This window comes from Ceratosolen solmsi, unplaced genomic scaffold (assembly GCF_000503995.2).
Source record: "Ceratosolen solmsi marchali unplaced genomic scaffold, CerSol_1.0 scaffold14, whole genome shotgun sequence".
In the NCBI taxonomy this organism is placed as follows: Eukaryota; Metazoa; Arthropoda; class Insecta; order Hymenoptera; family Agaonidae; genus Ceratosolen; species Ceratosolen solmsi.
This window is the reverse complement of record NW_011948420.1, coordinates 2,641,664-2,663,753: the sequence shown is the minus strand read 5'-3', so window position 1 is coordinate 2,663,753 and position 22,090 is coordinate 2,641,664. Positions and strand designations below refer to the sequence as shown.

The 22,090-nt window shown below is 21.9% G+C and overlaps 1 protein-coding gene across 1 annotated transcript in view; it reads right to left on the bottom strand.

The window, feature by feature from the left end:
• Window positions 1-21,481, bottom strand: part of LOC105361145 (hemicentin-1) — a 196,240-nt gene extending 174,759 nt beyond the window's left edge. Inside the window, exons 1-2 of the mRNA XM_011498252.1 lie at window positions 21,475-21,481; window positions 18,264-18,393 (exon numbers count right to left, since the gene is read on the bottom strand). Coding sequence (XP_011496554.1) covers window positions 18,264-18,393; window positions 21,475-21,481 — 137 coding nt within the window. The remainder of the gene's footprint in view (window positions 1-18,263; window positions 18,394-21,474) is intronic.
• Window positions 21,482-22,090: the final 609 nt, after the last annotated feature.

The window sequence follows — 22,090 nt, the reverse complement described above, 5'->3', positions numbered from 1 at the left end:
AACAGTATTAAATTAATTCAGTATCAAATATCAATCAATATTAAAAATAATTATAATTTAATAATTAATAAATACTATAATATAATTATAATGTAACTTAAATAGATTTTTTTATCTTCATATATAACATACATATATTTTTAATATTTCAATGCGCTACTTAACTGTATATTGATTAGATGAATAATTTTATTAATTATTAATAGTTTAAAGCACTGAAACAATTTTGTACTTCACATAACTTTCTTAAATGCGTTTCATTTTACTTCAAGTATCTGAAGAAATATGGAATAGTACGTTAAAAGTCTAATAGTTCTAATAATTTGAATAATGTTATTGAGCAAATACAAAGTACTGGCTTGATTTAGTGTATATAGATATATTTTCGTAGCGGTAGTTTCCAGAGCATTGGAAGCACACACTGCTTCTACCACAAGTTCGCGGCGTTTAAATGCAAATTCAAGACATGTGCTTAGTAGAACTTCCTAATTCAATTTGGTTTTGCGACCATGCCTGGTACTTAATGGATCTTCACTGTCAACGATGCTTACTATGCTGGACACCTCCATATACCTACACTACCTTTCCGTCTTTTTTTTTGAATTTTGGATATCCATTATCTTTTTTTAGTATCGTATACATATATTGTTTTGTTAGTGTCACATAAGATATATTGTTTTATTCAATGAGCGCTGATTAAAACTTTTATTATTTAATTTCAATTTTACGTATTTTTTCAATAAAAATGATATCATCAATAATTAAAAAAAAATTTTATAATTCTATTTATCAAATTATTATGCATTTCGATAACTCGATTTCGATTGATATCATCAATAATTAAAAAAAAATTTTATAATTCTATTTATCAAATTATTATGCATTACTCGTTCAATATTTAATGCTGTTAATATAAATTATGCTGTTAACTGTTATTAAAAACTCCGTTTTTATTAAATATAGTTTATTAAAAAATTTTGTCCCTCAGAATTTCATTCTATATAAAATCCATTGATATTAATTAGTTTTAATCAATCTTCCGAAATATATTATATAGTTAAGTTTAATTTTTAATATGAGATTTTAGATTTCTTAAATAGTATAATATAAAAGTTTACGTTATAATAAAAAACACAGTTGTCAGTTAAATTAACATTTTAATAAGGAAAGTTTTAATTAATCTTCTTTAAAAATTTTAATAAATTTTCATTATTCGATGAGAAAAAGTCTGTGTAGCATGAATCTGGCAAAGATCAACTGCATTGCCATTCCTAACACCGCCTGAAATTCACACTCATTTCGTTGATCCTTTACATCTTAAAATGAATAGAGAAGATTCTTCTTATATTTCTTGACATATAATTTCTTGATATTTAAGTTGGAAAAATGAGATCTGTGACAAAAGTGTCCGAGGGCATATCAATTATACAAATAACATTTTGGCTATCTAATATTTGATTCCCATAAATAGTTTTTCATTATTTTTATATAGGTTCGTTAAATTTCTTTTATATTTTAGGATCTTACTAAAATTGGCTACTATAACTTCACTATGTATTAATATTATTATATCGAAATAAAAAGAATCATATAAATCAGTTAATCTTGATTTAATGATGAATAAGTGATACGGTTTTGCTAAAGGATATATATATTTCAATGCTTTAAAGCAATATACGCGATTTTTTTATATTGATAAATAGAAATATATTTATTGTTATTGTTATATTATTGTTGAACTAAAGATGACTGCGTAGATTTTTACTGTACATAAAGTAGGTACTACTGCATAACGTAGTACAAGTTAATCAGACAGTTAGTCAGAAAATGGATCATAATTATCATATTATAGCCACTGTTTTTATATAATTAACTAGACATCTTATTGAAATATTTTTAAATTATCTCTACTTATATTTATAAACTAATTACTAATTTGAGATTAAATAGTATACGTATAACTTATATTTTGTAATAAATATTTGAAATATCGTTTTTAAATATATATTCACGTTTTCACTATTCCTGATTAATTACCAATAGTTAATTTGAATCTATTGTAAATGTTATATTTCAAAATATATCAATTATTAAAATATTACATTAATTTAATTGGACGCAAAATAATATTTTAGTTAATTTTGTAATTATAGTGCCTAAAATTAAATTATAATTAAAATTAAAATAACTTACATACAAAAAATTGGATTCTTAGATAACTGCTTTTATATTTATGATGTAATAAATCTATAATTCTATGTTATATTTATAATTATACTTATTTTTAAATTATCTTATAATGGGTGTTCGGATTTAAAGGGTTAGCTTATGGCTCGAACTGCCAATTCAATAGTTCAGTAGATTAGTCTCTCGGCAGGATAATTTTAAAGGAAATCAATAACGGACAAGGTTGAAAAATATAATATATTTATTTAAAAACAAGGTTAATGAGTGTATACAATTATTATAATATCGCACTGTTGTGTAGAGATAAATAATTCTGTTGGATTATTCAAATGATGTGTTCTTGTAATTCTTATGTTATGAAGGCTTCTATGGATATTACTGTGTTGCTTTGAGGTTATGCTGATGTCGTCAGTCAATCATGCTTGTGAGGCAGCAGGAGAAGATGGTAGTTGAATCAAGTATGCTTGATTGATGAATAGCTATACTTGATGTGGTGTCAGATCTTTAATGGAATATATTATGTAATCGATTATGTCTTTGATTATGTATCAAATGGGAATAAATTTACTTTTTATGAGTTTATTAGTCTATTTTTAAATATACGCTACATTAATTTACCAAAATATATATTTGAAAAATTTACTTATTTTTCACTAGATAGCAGCCGAAAAATTTTTTCATCTATATTATGATTTCAAAAAAATAAATAGGAAACGTAATGGTAGAAAATTTATTTTTTAACTATATTCAAGAATATATGTACACAAAAAATTTGATAAAATAGAAGTTCATACAATAACAAACATTGTTTTTTTATTATTGTTTTTTTATTAAACAAAAAACCTTATTTTTATTGATTATTGTATGAATATAAGGACATAAAGAGTTAAGCTTTTATACTGTTTATTATTCATTTAATTAATACATTTAGAATATATATATATAATTTAGTATATATATTTCTAGACAATCATAATGCATTTTTTAATTAATATAAACAAAATCTTATTTTCTTTCCACATATTTTTAATTTACTTTTATATTATATCTATCTGTCTATTTGAACAGTTGATAATTATTTTAAATATGATATTTAAATATTACAGTTAAATAGTTTAAATATTTAAGTATCATAAAAAAGTTTAAGAATCGTTAAAAATTAAAATTACGTAATTGTAAATCAAGCTTCTTTACATAATAGTATACTTAAATATGTATTTATATTTCATATTTAAAAGAAAATAAATTTTTGTTCTAAGTAATTAAGCAATTTATTTTTAATAACAATTTCCTCATTATTATATATTACAGAATATTATCTAATTCAATGTATATTTTACTAACTAGATCCTAACATTTTTAAAGCATATAATGATTTGTACTATTTATATAATGTTTTTTCATTAGCTATATAATTTTTTAATTAAATTATTAATGTAGTTTGAGTTTCATTGAACAGCAGATTATTTCGACTGATTTAATAAATATAAAAAGAAAATATTATTGATGAATATAATGATTAACAAATAATATATAAAGTAAATATGTACATAAAAGGAGCATATATATAAATTATATAAAAAATGAATCATTCTTATAATACATCTCAAAAAATGAGAAAAATATTAAATAATGATTAACTTATGTTTATTCTAATTAAAACAAATTAATTAATAAATTAATACTATTATTATAGCATAGAACTACATACAATGACTTTCTATTTACTTCAATTTATATAACGCCTTTAAGATATAAAGTGAAATGAAATATTTACATTGATGTTATTGCGTGATTAATTCTCCCTTTATTTTATTTTTTTTTTCAAAGGAAAATAACTTATTTAAATGTACACAATTTGAATTAAATAGGAAGCTGCAAGAAATAAAGCTGACAGAATTAGAAATAAATAGAGCAAATATTTACATTACAAACATTTGAATACAAACAATTTTGTGCTGTCAATTTGAAAATTAATTACTGATCTCTAGTAGGACGCATTCTGATAGTAGTATTTAATTCAAAATATTTTTCTTACAAATTTAGTAGTTAACGCTATTACTGATAACGTATATCTATTTATTTATTATCAAAAATAAAGACGTGGGTAAAAGATACCAGAATATTTAAAAAAGAACAATATATTCGTACAGATATTTTTCTTTATATCAGAAACGTAATTTAATTATCTTATTTTTTATATATTTCCCGCCTTAGTCTGTATCTAATCTGTATAATAGACATTAAATGAACTCCTAACATATATTAATTATAAATATTCTACATTCTTAAATGTAAATATTTAATTAATTATTTAGTTTTATGATAAGCAATATTAACAAAAATTTTTAATTAATATTTCTTATAAATACATATATCATTTAATACATTATTTTTATAAAGAATTATAGTAGAATATTGATATAATACAATTATTTTTTATTTTTATTATTCAATTTAAAACTTTGAATTTAAATAAGATAATTAATTTTGAAATTTTAAAAACAATAATCATATAAACGATCTACTTTATTTACCTTGCGCCTGTTAACAATCCGTAACATAGAAGTTGTTGAAAAAGTTTCACCGTTGTCGAACGAATGGCACGACACAACTAAGACAAAAATGTTTTGTAAAACTATTGTTTATTTGGATACTTGATCTAAAATAGCAGTGACAATTAGGAACATATGTTAAAATTAAATTTTAATTAAATAAGGTTCATTTATAGAGTGTATTTGTCATGAGCAAATATATATGCGCCTGTGAAATTTATATAGATAGATGATCACATATGATCAGTACTATATATTAGTAGTATATACTTTAGATTCATGGACATCTTAAATATTAGGTGAAATTAAAATTCTCAGTTTATTTCAATCTTCCTTTAAATTAAATGCGATTCAAGCTGTTAGTATACTATTCCACTAAATATGATCGGATAATAGCTGTATTTCAAATATATTTTTAATAATACCTATTACTCGATGTACGTTTAATGAAAAATAATATTCATGTTTTAAGTATAATACAGTAATGATATTTTTAATTATCTAAAGCCTCTTAAATTTCAACTGTAATAATATTTTCACGGGAATACGATATATCTCTTGACTTCATAAATAATGGTTTCTTTCGATTTTAACAACATTGTGAGTGAATTGGGTAAATAAAAAAAAAATATATATATATATATATATATATATCATAGTATAATCAGAGCTTTCTTCTCTGTTGTTAATACATTTATTTGTTGTCTTAGCTTGTTCTAGAATAGAAGTTTATTTACTTAATATTTACGAAACATTAGGTTTTCTATCAATAAATATTTAATTATATGATAATTAGTGTTTATTTCTGATGATCTATGATAATAAACACACACACACACACACACACTTCGAAAACCTTATTATTCTTTCAATTATTTCTTAATTATACAGTTCATAAAATTTACAGATATTTTCTTAACTATACTTAATACTTACGTGAAATTCGTGAAACGAAGCAAAACTTAAACTTTACCCCACGTATTCGTGACACTCTCTTCATATTTCTTGTTTTTTATGAGGTTCTAACTTGGTTTAACTAATAAAGAAAAAACAGAAACTAGACTTTATATATCGCAAAGCGGACAAGAGGGGAATGCGATCAAAGCCAGGAATTTGGATTCTTAGTTGCATTATAGCCTCTATATTTAACACTACTTACCTCCATCCCATATATGGCCCAACATGAAAGTAATTTTTAATATTGTGTATATCGATCGATCAAGAGTAATTTAAATGACGGTAAATGAGAATTTGGATTCTGAATTGAACAGCATTGTCTGCCAACTACAAAATATTCTGAAACTCATTTTGTACTTTTCTCTGCTGTGCAAAATGGAATGATACTTTTGTTTTTTAAAATCGATATTATTTAATTTTTTAATTGTGTTACTTCTAAGAAAATAAGATAGCATAGTTTATTCACATGAAAATTATGAATATTCATACATAAAAGTATTTAAATGTTTAAATTACATTATTTGCACACGCTTTTCAATTTTATGTATCTATATATATATATATACAATACATGAACGATAAAGAACAATGAACTTTTTCATTAAGAACATATACTTTCAGCGATATAAACATCAACACGTTTTTTATACATTTGTTATCAAAGTACAGTATATTATTCATTATATATAATAAACAGAAACCTACGAAATTTCATATTGAAATTGTTCGACTTGTCTTTTATTGTTAGGATGCCATAATACTTAATTTATATTAAATTTGCATAAATGTTCTCATTCACTAAATATACGTTGGCTTTTACTTTATACAGCGTACATATAAGATTAATTAGATATTTATGAATTTATAACTAAATGCATTTCTTAATAACTATTCTTCATAGCTTAAGATAATGAAGTAAGGGTAAAGGCGGTCGCGAACTATGGGACTACAGTGATATTAACTATTATAGCAAATAAATCCATGGCCTCAGAAGTCAAGCATGATAATTAATTGAAACATTATAGAACACATAATATCTAATTCTAAATGCACTGCAAGCTAATTTTACACTTATCTATCAAACTTTGTCAATTGGTTTGTCATAATGTTCAAGGCTTTTCATTTATAAATTAACTATTAAGTTTCTTGTTTAATTCTTCACCTATAATCAATAATCAGATATACAAATTTAAAAGTCCATTTTTATTTTTAGTGAATTTTCCATCGATATAACTAATGTTTATATATACCATTCAATTTTCTGATTTATAAAATTCAATAAAACTTATATATATTTTTGTATTTATTTCCTTCATTTTATAGAGTAATAATAATTTTTATATGTTATGATATATATTAATATATATATATATATATATATATATATATATATATATATATAAATTATGATATATAATAAATTAAAATAATAAAAATATATAGAAATAACATATAAAAATTACTTTCTCAAAACTTTAATGAAAATTATTCAAATAAGTAGCTATTCAAATTATTCAATTATTCAAATAAGTAGAAAAATGTGTAATGGTATAATATGATACAGTGGCATAATAATATATAATGGTATAATAAAACGTAATGGTATAATAATACGTTTTTATTGAGTCTAAATGAATTTAATAATAAGTAATTGCCAAAAACTATTTGGCAAAGTGTAAGTTTTCAAGTCTGAAGGAAACATTATTCTCGACCTTTATTTTTGTATCTATAATAATTTAACAAATAATAAATAGGCGAAAATATATAGGGTGATGAGCAAGAGAAATCGAATCGTTGGGATATGGCGATGGGACTGTTACAAATTCATAACACCATGACTATGATTTTGGCATACGAGTGTAAGTCTGCGGTTAATGTGGTGTCGCGCTGTTAAGAGAAGCTTTGGCGCTTCGGTAACCGCTTGCGGTTTCGCGTCAGTTCTGAACGATACATCAAACTTTTAACGCTCGACATAAATTGCGCTCTCAAGTTGCGGTGGTTAATTTGCAGATACGTATACCCGCATGTGCAGCTGTTACTTCACGACACATGTCCATACAACCTGTCTGTTGCAAGAATCTTGAAGGGGGTTATCAAATTTAACATTAGCTAGATATACCAAGATAATGATAATATTTTTATGTTTTCTCTATTATATAAATTTACTGTATTTGTAAGGATTTGTCATTTGCGTAATGGGATTGACAGTTTGAAAATTGATAATGTGTGTGTGTGTGTGTGTGTGTGTGTGTGTGTGTGTATTTATGCGTGTGTGCATGTGATCTCATAATCAGATTCGGTAGACCATAATAGATGGAGAATTTTTTTTCTTTTGTTTGGAAAAGATTTGTTTTGGCGTCAGGTAACAAAATGATTTATCTCCATTTTCTATATAAATTATAAATTATAATTTTATTTCGGATAAGTAAATGTATATAAGATCTAATATCGTTCGTATCAATTCTTATATATTTATTAGGTTTCTTCCTTTCTAAAATTTATGCAAAAAATATTCATAATTTTTAACGCAACTCATGAAGTATCATAATCTATAAAATTATATCATAAAATTATAATATAATTTTATGATATTTATATAATTATATAATTAAAATAGCATAAAATTATAGGCCTTTAATCCTATGTTTTATAATTCTATTGTTATAAGTAACTATTTCATGAAGAATGACAATTATTTATAAATTTAAATATTATTTTTTCTTCATTAAATACTTGATTACTAATGAAAATAGTAAGATACAATACCGACAAATATATAAGTTGTATTAAAATAATTTAAATCTACATATTTTTAATTTTTTAATAAAAATAATAAATATAACTTATATATAACTTAATAAAATAATAAAAATAACTTGCATAAATAGTTTCCATATTCATTTTTTGAATTGCATAATCTATCTATAAAAATGTCTGTAACAATAATCAGTTTTATGCATAGTACTGCCCAAATAATTGAACAGAGTTATAAGTTTGTGAAGGCTGAATTTCGTTATCTATTCCAATAGAAAAATAAAACTAATGAATTTGAAACTAATTTATACATATTTATGTATCATTTTACCGAATCCCAGTTAAAGTAGAAAATTTGCTAAAACATTGTTTGGAATCTTAATATATTCTTGACGCCCATTATTATCATTATGACTATTTATAAGACTCTAATTCTAACTTATGTAAGAATAATAATACCATTTTGTGGAATCGCATTTATTTATTTTTAAGAGTTGGCAGTAAAATTTTTATCCGATAAATATTTATAAAATATAGTAAGCTTATATCGGTATATCGAGCTTATATCAAATGAAATAAAATAATGAAGTACAGAAATGTGCGTATGCATTATGTGTATAGTAAATACGTATGTTTTCTTCAGCTTGTCATGCAATACAAAGATGAATAAAATTTGTATAAGAGAGATAAAGAGAAATATAAATAAAAGAGTGGTAGAAGTCGACGACGAAAGAGCTAAGAACGAACGGTAAAAAAAAGAAAGAGAACACTAGGAGCAAATATACTTTATAAATATTTAACTATTAGATGCAATACTGAATAAATATTATGAATATAGGTTTTTAATTTTTTTCGTTTCGAAGATTTTATTTGATTATAAATATAAAATTTTTTTTTAATCAATAATTGATACTTTTAAATATTTTTCTACAGTTTTTATTATTCTACAGAAAATTAATTTATTGCCTTACTCGTCAATTGAGCTACAAAATTAATATTAGTTATAGGTAACTTTAAATTAATTATTTCTTTATAAATAATTTGAAAATAAAATAATGTTTCAAGAATGAATAATAATAAGTATTCAAAATACAATCTTTAATAGATCATTATATACTCAAATGGCCATGTATTGATACTCAACCCAATTATAAGGAATGATAATGACCAACAAAAGTTTACAGTGAATATATACTTATTCTGTCTCTTGATATAATGAAATAATTATTAATAATTTATATAAATATTGGAACATAGTTACAAATTTTTAATTCTTTATTTTAATGAATAAGAATATAATTTTAATTTTATACATCACTAACGAGTTTTTGATAATTAAAATTGTAGATTATATTTAGATTCTATAAATAAATTTCTTAACATTCGATTACTCGATTATTTATAAAGTACATTAATATGTACTTATGACGTATTATGTACGTATTACGTATGGCGTACTTTATAAATATATTAATGTAGAATGATTATAAATATCAGAAAAGTCTATGAGACTTCAATTTTTAATATTTTAAATTTCTATACTTTTCAATACTTATTATATTTAAGCCACAATATATGTTTAGTAAATGAAGTACAACTATTTATTTGAAATACATTTTATTTAAACTTCATGGAATATATGATTTTGTTTTATCAGTTTGCAGATCATTATCTTTTATTCTGTCGATTAAATTACATTTAAATAACTTAAATACTATAAATCCAAAATTTGCATTAATTTATTATTGAATATGCAGTAATTTAATTGCATTTTAGTTTTTATTATTTGTTACTGACAATATTAACTTTAGATTACATTTGTTATTTAAGAGAAAGTTTTTATATTTATTTTCGGAACTATCTTACAATGAAATAAATCTATTTTATTATATGAAAATTTTATTTTATTATATGAAACTAGAACAGTGACGTGGGAGCTTATACTTTTAATAGATGTATCAATTAATTTTATTTAAATTAACTTGAAATATAAATTATTGATTATATATTTATCAAAAATTTTCATTCCGTTATTATTATTGTTACTATAATAATATTTAAAAATGATATTCTCATTAAGCACATTAAGTTTCAATTTATCTTAGTATCATACAAATCATTGATCAATACATTATAAGTTATTAGAATTTTGATGGAAATTCTAATTTATTTAGCAAAATAATAGTGTCAACATAAGTATGGTTATGAAAGATATGTTGTTTCGTTAGCGTGTGTCCACACACAAATTCTCGCTATATCGCCCTTTTGTGCGGCTATTCATACAATAAGAACATAAGCGAACAACGATAACTATAGTACAGCTGGTAGTTCATGGACATTCATCATAGGCATAGGTCAACGATTTCTTCTCCTCTTGCAGCAGTGGCCACTCATTTCTATTACCATCTCCGACGCTCTGAAGCGCTCTTGATTATTATGAAGAAGGATTACGCGTCTGCATGAATCTTCATGACAACAGACATACTTTACGTTGGGGCCAATAGCATTGTTACTTCAAGTGAACTTCAAAAGGATTATACAGCAAAAGGATGGAGACAAAATCATAAATGATGATGTCATAGCGATTGTTTATGCGATAAATAAAGGTTGGATAAAATGTTCATATAAAATTATTAAGAAAAAAAGAAAATTTATGATTTTTATTTTAAATCTTTTTTTTATTATAATAATTTAATTCATTAGAAACTATGTTATAAATACTACTATTGGTACAGAATATGTCATTATGAGTTACAATAGGATTCAATTCTTTTTTTAAAATAAGTATGGTTCTATTTAAGTAAATAATTATTGATTATTTCTATTCACAATTTGAATAATAAGTTCTAAGTTTGAAAAGAATCGAAAAAATAGAAAAATAAAACCATAAAAGAACTAAAAAAAAACTAAAATAATAATTAACACTCTAAACTCCTTATTTGATTAACAAAAGAAGGTATTTTCAAATTTTGCTTTGTTGCTTTTAAAGTTTTTGTTAGTTATTTCATTTGTTTTGTTAAAACTATATTATTACATATTTTTGTTCTCGAATTAGGTGTATACTTAAATTTTTCGCTTTACGAGATTTAATTAGTTTTATAATATGAGCACGGACTTCATATATTTTATATTTATATAATTTATTATATTTCTCATTTTCATTTTCATGTTTTTATTATTTCTCTAAAAAAATTTTTCCTCTCATTTTATATAAGAAATATATTGAAAAGAATAATTTTTTGTGAAAAATAAAATGTAAAATAAACTATGGAAAATCAATTTGATACTTTTTATTATAAAATATTGTACGTATCTATTAACTATTTAATTCATAAATACTTCATGTTATTAATTGGGTAAATTCGATAATAAAGTTCTTGGTAATTCCTTAAAATATATTTTCATACACATATGTCAAAATTTTAATATCATTTAATGAAGAAATTATTTTTGAGCTTATATTTGAACATTTTATAAGAAAATAAATACATAAATTTGATTTTCCAAATTATTAAAAACTTCCAAAATATTGTATGTACTTGCATTTTATAATTTTTTGATTTTTTTTTATAAACACGTTATGAAATATTTAATTGTATACCCATTATGAAAAATACAATAATAATTAATGTTATATAATAGTTCTATTGTTTAAAACTGTTTCATATTTTAGTGTATAAATGTTAATCAATGTCTTTAAGCTATATGAGAGTCTAATATTCTAATATCCTATAAAAGTAATATTTTAATAATTGCGAAAGTAATTTTATATTGAAAACTAAATTCTATGATCGATAATAAAATTATATGCTGAAGGTCGTAAAATACATATGATAAATAATATCCTATAACTTATTGAATTCTAAAATGCCTATATTTTATGACGTACATATGTGTATAAGAAAAGTTATAAAAAAAGAAAATTCCTAAAAATAATGAATGGCTTTTTATTGTTCGAAATACTATGATTATATCACACATATTTTTATGAGTATATTTGTATTTGGATAAAACTAGAAACTAATGGATAAAAATCTATATTAATTCTAATATTAAATATTTTCATTAGAACAATGATTTTATTTTTGAAAAGTAAAAATGTAGGAATAAAAAGAAGTAAAAAAAAAATTCAACCTTATTATTGCTTATATAAGGTAGAATTCAAAGAGACGATATCTCTGATACAGTCGGAAACTACATGAGACATTGCATGAGGGCAGATAGAGATTCATCTGACATGGTTTACCACCAGTTTCATCCACATTTCCGAGTACATACATACGTAGATACTCTTAAAGTCTACATTAGTACTTCATATTGCGATCAGACTAAACTACGTATATATTGTTGAAGTACAGTAAATTTCATTCAAATATATGTTGTTTGATTAATTCGATTTATGGATATTATTATACCAGTCGACTCAAAATTTATTAATTGTAATAATTCTCATTTTTCACTCATAAAATCATTGTTGATCTCTATTTTTCTTTCTTTATTTACGTATGACTTAATATATATATATATATATATATATATATCTGTTGGCTTATGTCTGTAAGAATTGTCATGTACAAAAATAGAAAAGCATGCTGTAATTTAAATAGATATTTTAATTTTTTCAATTATTTAAACAGTGCGGGGGTCATTATGCTCAGTAGCTAGAATGTGTTAGACAACAGTATGATCAGTTTATTTTGAAAGAATTTATTATTAATATTAATAAAATTTGTAAAAATGAATTTCAATTACTTAATATAATTTAATATTTGATAACATATCATTGAGCTTTAAAGTTTTCTAATAATACTCTTGTACTACTTTATTTTTGTCTGAAACCTAAATTGAAATATAACAATGTATTATTTTGTTATACAATTTATAAATTTAGATACAATTAACTGAACGTTTTTTTTGTAAAATGTAAAACTCATAAAAATTATCCAAAAATTATCTCTTGTTATAAAAACTAAAAAAGATCATAAATTCATCTTTAACTTTTTAAATTTAACTACTAAAAAAATTATTAAATCAAAAGATATAGTATTTTAATAAGAGTATGTTTTCAAATATTATGGTTACTGTTATGACTAACATTTAATATCGTATTAATTCGGATGATAGAATCAACTCAAACCATCATTTGATTGGTTTAGCAGTTACCAAAATTATATTTAATTACATATTGTGAGTAATATTAAGAAATGTGTTTGATATAGAATTAGATTTTCATAAAGGATTGTATTTCGCACAACTTCATTTTCTTAATGCTTGTTTTTGTTTCTAGTTAGTTGGAACTCTATCCCTCGCTATATCGTTGATTATTATTCAAATGCCTCTAGATCATTTCAGTTCTGTCGTTGCCGAGGCGATGGATTGCTGATTAACTCTAATTCCCTCTGTTTCCATAGAAACGGTATCCGCTCGTTGATTACGGGTATAGCGATCATTTTGAGTATTATTTTGAGCAGCCGGTGATTAGTGTTTCCATTAATTTTTATTACTAATCGATTTTCATGCTTGAAAATGTTTATAATCGAGAATTGCCGATTGCTTGTTCTATTTTATTTCGATTAAGCATAATTCAGGAGATTTGTTCAAATATTCCATTAAGTGCTCGCAAGTATCTAACTAATAAAAATTATCATCAACATATAAAACAATCCTGTACTATATTCATACAATATTTAAAAATTTAGAAATATAATAATAAATATCATAAAATTTAGTCTTGTCAAATGTCTAAAAATTAAAACTCATATTATATTTAAATTTGATATTAAATATAAATGTTTTTTATAGATTTACATTATTTTCTCATTTTATATCATAAAATAACAATATTTTTACTAAACTAAATTTTGAAGATATTTTCCGTATTTCACTTTTAATAACTCTTATTTAATTAATTAATATTTATAAAGTAATTAATAATTCATATAAGTAATATTTATAAATAAAAGTAGTATTGTTAATTTTACATTTAATATATATTTATTGAAAAGTACAGATTTAAATATTATACAATTTTAAGAACATAGGACAGAAATATAGTAAACATGTCATTGATTATAAAATTGTTCTTAACATTTTTGTTTTTCATTGTCGAAGTTATAGTATTTAACCTTCTCATTCTGTTAATTCATCTCTGTAACACAAGAGAGTACAATTTTTTTTTATAATTAAAGCAGAATATATAATTTGTAGGTGTAACGTTTTTATACAAAATTATTTGTATAAAATTTATAAATATTGAACTATTTTTAATTATTATAGCTATCTGATTAATAAATTTAGATCAATTATTAAAAACATTATTTAAACCTTATTATAAACTTTAATATTATTATTATTAAATATGCATGCTTATAACAATTAAAAATATTTTCGAAAAATGATATTTTAAAATTTTTATATAATTGTAAAACATATTTATAATTCACATGAAATTACAAATATATTAATGTAATATAGATTTTTACATATTCATTTATAAAATGTCATTAATATAATAAATATAAATTCTGGTGTATAACAAAAATAATTAATTGTATCTATTATTATATAATAAAAATTTTTGTAAACTACAGTTGAAAAATTACAAATATGTGTAGACTTTCGTGCAAATAGATCTTTTGTTTCAAACATATTAAGATTCTAAGATATATTAATTACAATTACATTATTTATAACAGATTGTGAGCAGAGCAGAGACTATTACAAATATGTAGAACATTGTGTAGAATAAATATAGCGTTTATTATATTATTATTATCTAATATATGATTATATTAAATTAGGTATACCGACTTATAATATTTCTCCTTTGAGTACAAGAAGTAATAATAATTATATGTTATTAATATATATATATATATATATATATATATATATATATATAATTTATTATTATTATCTTAAATTATATGTAGTTAATGAAGTTAAATATAAGTACGTTATAAAATAGAGAATAAATAAGAACAAACATTTTCTTTGATGTAAAGTGAAATAAAACATTCAAAGTCATTACTATAAAGTTCATTAAGATTTTATTCGGCTCTCCTGAATTCTATTAGATTATAATAAAATTATGAAAGCAAATAAGAAAAATAATTTTTCTAAGTGTATAAATGTTTCTTATATTTGTATAATAGTCATTTTAGAATTACATGTCATAAGGTGAGATGAAAATGCCATAGCTTATTGTGTCTGAATTTAATCAGCACATACATAGTGTTATAAGTTTTTCTTTATGCTAAAGCATATTCTATCATCAATTAGATAGCTTTTATATTTGAAAAAATCACCAAATAAGAATTCTAAGTGATTTAAATATAGGTTTACTATAATAGAATTTGAAAATATATTACGTATACGTAATGTGAGAAATTTAAGGATTTAATTAATGCTTTATATGTATATATTTAATTCATGATTTCACAAGTATTTTATACATATATTATATTTTAAAATATTCCATATAAAATATTATAAAAATAATATTGAAAATTGCATAGAATTTGTATATTACATAGAATACTAGAAGAAAAATAAATACTTGACACTTCAACGGAATAAAAATTATAAAATAAATTTTATTTGAACATAATTTGTATAATGTTTAATATATAAATCAGTAAAATTCTGATAATATATCAGGCAGACGAGCCGCTTGCTTTCAAGTATGATTTTCAAGTTCAACAAACGAGGTTCAATAAAAAAATAATTTCTGCATTGAACATTTTATTAAAATAGTTTCTATTAGCTGATAGGGAAAGTATTAGATAATTTGCTTTATTGAATACAAATTTTCTACGGAGTACTCCCTATTACTACATTTATATATTCCAACAAAATATTTTCTAATACCTACAAAATGTTTACGATAATTTTTTAATTCAATTTCAATAAAAAAATGTTTTAATATATAATTTTTAAAGAAAATATCTATAGAAATATTCAAATTAATATTTTTGTAAATTATCCATTGTAAATTAACATTTCTAAATGATTCTTTATAAATTATTTTTCATAATACTAAATAATTTATAGTTTATAAATTCACCAATAATATATTTTTTTTAAATATGGAAAAAATTTTAAATTATTGTAATATATATAGTCAATTTTAATACAGATTTATACAATTTATTTTTAAACCCATTGTTATTTACCCTGAAATTTAAATTATTAGTTAAAAAATCACATGTATTAATTAAAAAAACATTTAAGTACTAATTAATTGATGATCTTAAATGTTATTTATTAACTCGACGTGCGTATTTATGAAAAAGATATGTATATCTTAAAATTGATAAATTAAATAATAATTAAAAGTAATATTTGTATAAGAAAATAATTAATAAGATTATTAAAAATAAATTTTTTAAAATGACTTGTTTTATATTTATTTTATTCATTCGTCTATGTTCTATAATAGAAAAATAACTGATTTTACTATATGTATTTGCAAGAAAATATTCACATTAGTATTTCTGATTTTAATTATAAATTAATCAATTATAATATATATAATATGAAGTTTCTTTATTTAAAAAAATATATAGCAGATATTAATAGATAATTTTATTATAATAGATACTTAAGCGTAGAACTAAAGTAGAGGGTCTCCGGAAAATAGATTATGATTAGCATTTAGGGAAGTTGTTTAAAGAATCTGACAATATAATGAAAAACCATTATTTTATTTTATGATTTTAAAATACAGATTGATAAATAGCGTATTGTTTCGAATATTTATAATATCTCAGTTGATATTACTACTAATGTATTTATTTATCATTTTTACCACTTTTTTACTTTAAAATAAAATTCAGAATAGTAAATCTAAATAGTATATAATATAATCCAATAAAAAGTATAATCTAGAAGGAACTGAAAATGTATTATAAAAATATAAAATATTCATTATATAATTTGTTATAATATATATGATATAATATATTCAAGTAAAATTTGAATAATGATCTTATTCTTGTGAAAACTTTACATATTTTTTTTTTACTATACCTAAATATATAATGGTAGTTTGTTAAAATACGATGGATAGTTTTACATAAAAGAAAAATAATTGTTTTTTATGAAATAATAATTTTCTTCTTTACATTTTTTCTTAATTTTATAGTGAATAAAAAAATTATATTGATATATTGCGCATTTAAAATTTTTATGTAAATCATGAATACTCATTGATGTTCTTTATAAATGATTCAATATTTTTTAGGCGTTTTAAAAGAATCTTGGTATAAATCTTTTTAAATTTATAGAATGATAGTATATTTTTAAATTCTTCGCAAAAGTGCATTAATTATTACTAATAGTAGTTCAATGTTGTTGAATTTTGTTTAGACAAGGAATATAAAAAGAAGTACACCAAGAAAAATTAATTTTTTGATAACCTAAACATTATTGAGCGAATAATTATTCGGTAGTTTTAATGTATAAATGTAACAATATGAGTTAAACAGACATTTTTATTAATTTTCAATATTTAATCTAAAATCTATATCAATATTATATCTAAAATTATGATTTTCATTCATTTTCATATACAGACCTAGAATTTCGAATTTTCTATGGTATCAGAAGAAATAATTAATTCTTTTAATTAATATCTTTCTTTCTCTAAATCGGTAAATTTTTATAAGTTTAATTACTTTTTTTTCACCACTAAATGAACAGTAATTTTTTATTTCTCATATAATAAACTTTTAATGAAGTTCTTCAATAAATAAAACAAAATATAAATCAATATCGAATCAAATCAAATAATCAGTAAAAATTACTCACGAGTATAGAGGAGGCCCCAAACCATCCTTAAACCAGAATACCATATCTAGAGTATCGTATCCGGGTGCCGTTATGTTACAAGGTAGTTCTATAGCCCTTCCTTCAACCACATTGATGTTAAGCAGAGGTACTGGAACAAAAAAATTTAATTTCATAATAAAGATGAATTGTTGTTAAATGATTTATTTAGATTATTATGTGTTTTCTGTTTATCAAGAATATGAAGTATCAAAAAATATATTGAAAAAAAATTATTTATTTCTATAGTAATATATATATGTACGTGGTTGTGTAAATAATATAAACAATTTTTTTTGGAAATTGCCATATAAAATTTTACATAACTATTATATAAATCTTATAATTAATTTTTATTACTTAATATTAAATTAAATATTAAATATTAATGTTTAAAAATATATATTACCAGCTGACTTGAGTATTTAAGCGAGCTAGCTTGTAAATCGAAATGAAATGTAAGTTTTTTCATATTAAAGAAAATTCAATACGATATAATATTAAAATTATTCAACAATTTTATAATATGTACCATGCTTATAATTATAATGTAGGTGTCATAACTAAGTAGTAAAAATAAAAAGTAACATCGTGAGAAGGGAGTCAGAGAAAATTCAACTGGGAAATTCGGGTAAGATTGATGACTGAGGCTGATCGAATAATCTAGTAGGCTTCTAGTATATCAGTACATTCTGGCTTTTTGAAGCTTTGATCACATTAAACAGCGCTAGTAGAAAGAAGAGCTGTTCTTAAAACATTACTGAGGATGTTTCCATATGCTTACACTCAGTTAGTAATGTAGCGTAAATGTACAGTTTAAATTTATCTGCATAACTTATGTATCTTGGTCAGCATTAATTCGACCGAGACTACACCTGTAATCACTAATGATAGAGTAATTTCCAGATTTTTTGGTTATTTTAATGTTAAATTAATATCAAGTCTTCAGTTCTTAGTATATATTGATTTCATCGGAGGCATCATATTACAAATTATTGAATTATTTATAAATTCATTATATACTTTGAAGTTTATTCGTGAATCTTTGTTAAATAAACAATTAAATTATTTAAATTCATATTTTGACAAAAAGATATAATATACAACAAAAAGATAAAATATTATAAAAGAAAAAAATTTTTAAATCCTACTGTTGATATTTATATATAATAATGTAAATCGAAATCAATGTTGGATATAATATACAGCTATAATAAATATATTATTTTAGTAGTTTCCTTCAATTTTTACTTGTCATAAAAATCGAAAATTTATCAAAATATATCATAATTATGATTATCATCGTAATATATTAATACCTTCAAAATTAGACTGCTTTAGTGAATAAAAGAAAAATAGAAGATTATATTGTAATATATAATTATTATTCAATTATAATAATTGAAATATTATACATATATCGACAAATTCTTTAATATCAAAAGTGATTACATATATTCATGATTTGAAGGATAACTATAAAATATAAATATTTACAAATACGATTAATATTTTGGCCGATAAAATTGACATAATATTTATTATGCAGTCCTAATTAAAGGTATTAATATTTAATATTATTTATTAATATCTATTTATAACTTTTTTTTACTAAACATAAATATTTACACAAAATTATGATGACAGTTATCTATTATGTCTTTACTTTTAAAAGATTTTTATTGATATATGTGATTTTGCAAATAAAGTACTTAAATTATATGTATAAAATTAAAAATAAGCTATGTATGAGTATATGAAATTGATTTTATAGAAATAATATGTTTTAATATCTGAATTGAATAATATTTTTGTACAAATTAATATTCTTATAAATCTATAATGACTTGTATCATGTTACTAATATTCAAAATCAAATAATGAATAATTATACTATTTCATACATAATACAATTTTAAGATTTGAAGTATCAAATGGATATTAGTCAAAGGAAATACAAAAACTTATTGAATCTAAGAATTATTTATTTGGGTAAAGTTACTTCCGGAAATATTTGTTACATATTGAAATAACGGAGTAAATATATATATAAACAGTAAAAAAAATTAATACAACTACTAATTAAAAACTAACTACAGTTTTATCTAAAGTAAACAAAAAATAATATAAAATTTTACAATTTTTTATTTAATATTAATTAATTTTGAAATTGTTTACAAAAAATTTGAACATATTCAAACAGTCAATTAATATTAAGGTTATTTGTACAAATATTAAACATTTTGTAATAAGTAAAAAGTGCTACTTCACTGACGTCCCATGTATCATTATATAACATTGTATTTTAATCATTACAGGTTATATTTAAAATAACGATATATACTGTATTAAATATTTCAAATTTTAACAGGAATATTTAATATCACATAAATTATTTTATTACAATGTTGAATTATACATTTGTTTATATAACTAAAAGCTTTTTATATGTTCATACATTTATATTTTGTTAAATTTTATCCGTTTCTTAAATATTTGCTACAAACCGAAATTAAAAAATTTTGATATATGCAATATTTTATATAAAATATAAATGCAATTAATCGTATAATTAGCATAATGCTATGACATAATCAATTTGACACAATTATTAAAACAAATATTTTTCACATATTGTTTTGCATCTATATTAATATTCTATATGAATAAGAAAGCTGTTTATCTTATTAAAAAACATACCAACCATATACAACATTATATATTTGTTTAAATTCTATACAATTGCCACTTACATAAAATATAATACAATGAGTTTTGAAGTTATTGGTGCGCAATTTATATAGTATTTATTAATTAATATTTATAGTAATTTTTTAATAGTAAACACATAATTTATACTCACATTTAGAACTGAATATTCCATAATTTTGATAATAAAATAAAAGTGAACTTATTTCCCAACTGTTTATATGTGAGTAAATACAAATTATAAATAGAGTATACTTATAATACTGCCAGTTACTTTATAACAGAGTTGAATCTCTGCAATATTAAGAAACGATCAATCGATATATTACACCACAGGTTTCTTATTCTAGTCAAAGTTTTTAATCTACTTTTAACTAATTACATTATAATTGCATTTTTTAGTGACAGAAACAATAAATTAAATATAGTTCCTTTTATTTTCACTTTTTTTATATTTTTTATTTCTTACTTCATACTTACTTACTTGTCATAATTTTGCTTTATTTCACATCTCGTACTCTATTTCATTCTTCGGTGTTTTTATGATGTCGGATGAGTAGTTTAATTTTCATCAAACTCAAATGTCGTGATTTAAGCAACGAATGTACCCCATCGAATTGAATTCAATTCGTGGATTTAGTAGTTCTATATTATTATCCACTATATAAATATGTACTATGTACAATGAATATGTGAAGTGATAGAGAGAGAGAGAGAGAGAGAGAGAGAGAGAGAAAGAACGGGGATTTATAGGTAATGTAGATATGTTTAACGGAATACTAAACATATAATTCACTTAATTTATATATATAAGCATTTTAAAAACCGCATAAATAGCCACGTATATTACAAATAGATGTATCTGCATAAGCCATAGAAACAAAAATCGGAATATTAATATTTGAATATTCTTAAGGTTATAAAATCTTTATGAAAGTGATAGAAAGGTGAGTGATAGAAAGAGGCAGATCAGCAGAAAACATTAATCGAGTTAAAAAGCCTGAAAAGAAACATAAAATTTAAGAGATGAAAGATTCAAGAAGGTGCGAATAACGTTAAAAACTAAAAGCATAAAAAATTATGAATATAATTATTTTACA